The sequence below is a fragment of the Tuber melanosporum genome (assembly GCF_000151645.1).
Source record: "Tuber melanosporum whole genome shotgun sequence assembly, scaffold_35, strain Mel28".
Lineage (NCBI taxonomy): Eukaryota > Fungi > Ascomycota > Pezizomycetes > Pezizales > Tuberaceae > Tuber > Tuber melanosporum.
In genome coordinates this window covers 72,329-76,723 of record NW_003299030.1, presented here as the reverse complement: position 1 = coordinate 76,723, position 4,395 = coordinate 72,329, and the positions used below count along the sequence as shown (strand labels likewise).

At 51.0% G+C, this 4,395-nt stretch overlaps 1 protein-coding gene; it reads left to right on the top strand.

Moving 5' to 3' along the window:
• Positions 1 to 512: 512 nt before the first annotated feature.
• On the top strand, positions 513 to 2,597 carry GSTUM_00007316001 (uncharacterized protein; the record flags this gene model as incomplete). XM_002839333.2 has 2 exons in its annotated part: positions 513 to 1,041; positions 1,148 to 2,597. Exons 1-2 carry the CDS (start codon positions 638 to 640, stop codon positions 2,595 to 2,597), a joined length of 1,854 nt encoding a protein of 617 aa, XP_002839379.1. The 5' UTR covers positions 513 to 637.
• Between the last annotated feature and the right edge of the window lie 1,798 nt (positions 2,598 to 4,395).

Here is a 4,395-nt window from a genome sequence, read left to right as displayed (position 1 = left end):
GAGGTTGTGATGCATTCTTTGTATTGTATTATTATCTCTCAAGAAGAATTTGGAGCACACTTGGGTGGAAAAAGGACCTGCTAGTGGTGGAGTAAGCCCCACACAACCAATCACTCGTGCTTCTCTAATCCTCCTGTCAAAATACCGGTAATCGTTTGTCCGTCAATTGTACTCAAACCAACCAACCACCGACTTCCCCGCGAATCAACTTCTCTAGAGCATCATTTTTCACCCGCTCATCTCCCATCCCTTCCATTCAAAAAAAACAACTCCTCGAGCAAATCTGGTCGTTGTCCATAACTACTTGGTATCATGCTCGGGCAGGAGGGTGTCGTGGCGTGGGTTAGGGTTAAACTGAAACTGTGCCTGAGACGGATGTAAGCTGTGCGCTAAGTTACCGGAGTCCGCTGGCCGCCACGTGAGTCTGTCATAAGTTTGGTCCTGGCTGCAACGCCGACTGGATTCTTTCACTATTAAAGTTATCACACGGGCTGTATTTCCCCCACCAAACTATCCAAACAACCACTGTACTCAAGTAATGTTGGGAAGCTAATGCAGATAACCCCCTCCCCCACCGCCATAGATTTCTTCCTTTTTTCTTTTCCACCCCTCCCTTCTCTTCCCCCCCCATCCACCCATGACTCCACACTCACCATCTCCTCCGCCATCCATCACTGTTCAGCGAACCCCAACACCATCTACTTCTTCGCAACTCCAACCACAAGATGATGCCCCTGAAACGCCGCTGTCGCCTACTGCGACCCCTCGGGCCCCAACATGCATGATTATATGGCGATGGATGCAAGGTCCTAACCCACCCAGAGACGTTACTTTCACGCCGTTCTTCGCCAAATGGCAGGATCTACCATTACGTTTTCTCTACCGTGGCCCTCTGAAGCGGAGGAGATGGCAGCTAGTGCTGCTGCTGCTCTTCTGGTTCACCTGGTTGACAACTTTCATCACTGTTGTCCATAATTCTAGGTTTATTTCCAAGGTGAATGGGCAGGATCCCTATTTCCTTAGCTGCGCCTCGGTATTGTGGTAAGTCCCCTTTTATTTTTCCAATTCGTCCAATGTTTTCTCTTGTTTCCGTGGATTACCTGCAATGTTTCTCGGAGAATATTGCCGTTTGATGACTGGTGTATAGGTCGAAGAATAACTTATGTGGGATCGACGGCGAGTATTGCCGACCATTCGCTAACTCCACAGCATCGTTTCGATGTCCTGCTGGCTGTCTAGGGACCAACGTACTTAACCCGCGTGCGGTTGGCGAGCAGATCGTTGCATATCGACCGTTGGTTATCGGTGGGCCTTCCGGGAACTCTGCCGGTGGGTTACTTGAGGATGCAGTTTACCGGTCAGATTCGTTCATCTGCTCTGCCGCCATCCACTCTGGACTGATATCCAATCGGTACGGCGGATGTGGGGCATTTACACTTGCTGGTTCACAAAGTTACTTCCCGTCGTCAAAACACCACGGGATTTCTTCAATTATGTTTGACGCGACATTCCCATCCTCCTTCAACTTCCTCTCAGGGGTAAACACATCTCACTGCCACGACCTCCGCTGGCATCTCCTCGCCGTATCTCTTCTCTTCACAATCCTCTCCTCCCTCTTCGTAACCTCCATCCCCATCTTCTTCGCCTCCGTTTTCACAGGAACATTCTTCCACGTAGGTCTAGCCTCGGATCCACCCTTCTCCACAAACCCTTATGACCTAATCTCCATCTCTCTCGCCCGCTTCCTCCCTGCCGCCTTCTGCGCCTTCGTAATATACAAATATGCGGCAGCCTATACCTTATCCCTCTCCCGTTACCACACAATCGAGAAGACCCTCCTTTGGCTCTCGGGCCTCTGGATCGGCGCGCTGAACAACATCACCCTCGATCCAATAATTCCCATATACCGCCTAACTGGCCGCGACCTCCGTCAGCAGCCCAACGCGATAACAGCATTGGTAATTGTAGTCCTCCTCCTACTTGTAATAATCATCTTCCAAGCGCACTTCTTCCGCCTCACGGGCCGAATGCCGAAATACCTCCTGACGTATGCCGGCTTCGGCGTCGGCCTCTCCCTCCTTGCCGCGATCCCCGGCTCCGCGCTGCGCATACACCACTACATCCTCGCCCTTCTCCTCCTCCCTGGCACCCGCCTACGCAACCGAATGAGCCTCTTGTACCAAGGTCTCCTCGTCGGACTATTCATTAACGGCACAGCAAGGTGGGGTTTCGCCGGCATCGTGGAAACCCCAGAATCCCTCCGCGGCCGAGACGGCCTCCACTTCTCCACCATCCCTCGCCTCGTCACGCCCGAGATCCCCCCCGCGGGCAACAACGTTACGTTTTTCTGGGAGAACGTAAAGACCCGTGGGTGGGAGGAGGGCGTTAGCGTAGTCATCAACGACGTGGAGAGGTTCCGCGTCAGTGGGGTTTCCGGCACTGCTACTTGGAACAGGACTAGGACTGCGGCGGGCGGTTGGGAGAAGGTGTATGTTCGGGTGGGCTACTGGGGCACTGGGGGGATGGGGGATTATACTGCCGCTGGGGTGGTGGAGGCGGATGGGACTTGGAGAGCACCGGGTGGTGGGAGGACTTGATGGAGACATGGTCTATTCTTTGATATCTAGGGCGTTCTATTTTTATATATTTTTATATATTTTTATATTTTTATGGGGATGCGTATTAGAACTAGAGTTGCAGGTTCAGCCTTGCAGGAGATAAATCATGAATCATGAATTATGGCTCGGTCAAGTGTATAGCAGGCGGAAGTACAAGTGTAATGCTGTATTAGTAAGAAAATGTTATACAATTCGGCCAGCTAGTTCCGGCGTATATAGTCTGGGTATCATTCCTAAAAGTACTAGTACAGTAGCAACAAGTGTCTCGGAATACCACGACAAAAAGACATTAACTTAATTCCCTTTAAGCGACTGCCAATCCGCCTTCTCACTCTTCCGCACCCACTCTGATATTATTCCCCGGTAGTCTCTCGGGGAATATGTCCCGAACCACTCTCTAACCCCCCCTTTTCTCCGTCGATTCAGGCCTAAATCTCCAACAAGCGTGTCCAAATACTACAGAATCTCAGCCCAGGTTCACGCAAGCAGCCTCAGGAAGAAATGGGGGAAGGAAAACTCACAGGCATAAACTCAAACGTAAGATTAGCACACTTCTCCCCAAGATTTAAATACCTCCTCTTCATCCAAACATTCACCTCGGCCACTTCCTTCTCCATTTCCTCATTCTTCCCCTCTAGCGGAATACGCCCATCCAGATACGCAGTCGCCCACAGCGCCTGCAATTCCGCAATCATGCCGGTCGCAGGAGTATGCGTCATGCCCACAAACACGAGTCTGTGATCGCCCATATCTGCCATGGCCGGCGGCGCGAGGAGACGGTAGAGCCTGTATGGCGTATTGCTCCGCTGGATAGGTTTGTATGGCGGCGGCGTGAATAGCAACGGGAAGAGAGTTTTTATCTTGTCCTCGGCGGTGGATTCGAGGGTTTCCCAGTGTTCGGGCGAGCTTTCTTTAGGTACTGGTATACCGGCTTGCAGGGCTAATTCTGGGTTGTCATGGGCTAGGGGTGTAGTATCCCGGACCCAACCGGTGCACCATATGTGTGCATCAGAGGAGAGGGGGGTGCCGTTCGCTAGGTGGATGGTTGTGCCCTCTATGGAGGTTATGCTTGTCCGGTGGATGGTAATTGGGGAGTTTGGAGCGTGGAGGTGAGTTAAGAAATCGGGCTGGGAGATTACTCCTGTGGGAGATGAGCCTGACCAGAAGCCACTGATCGAGGGGTTAGCATGGCGTGAAGCTACGGGTAGGCAACTGAAGGAGAGAATGCCATTTACCCCATTTCACCAAGCTCTGGTATCAATTTCCGGCCGTTCTCGGATGTATACATGCCATGTTTCTTCATGATGATGTTGTTTAATGTTTTCCAGTACGTCTTTACTATCCACCTTCCTACTGACGTTCCATGCAGAAATTTAGAGGTCATTGTCTCGGAGTCATATATGCACGGACTTAAAGCGTTGAATAACCGCTTTGATGCCATCAGTGGGGAAGTCTTCCCAAGTGCTTTTGCGGAGAACATTGACTACCCCTCGTTAGCTTTTACTCGCTTCGTTGTTATTATTAAAGATCACTTACGCTAACACTCTGGCCTGACTCCCTGATAATCCAATCAACCCTCTTGCCTGCAGCAACACACATATATGCTGCGTCGAAAGCGCTTTTACCCCCGCCATATATAGTTACTCTATCAACCCCCTGTCTGTCTGTTTGCAACATTTTCTGCCACTTCTTCATCTCCGCCGAATGGAACACTACCATTTTCGGGTCCATAATACGAATGTCCGTAGGTATAAACGGCATTGATGTCAAGCCAGTT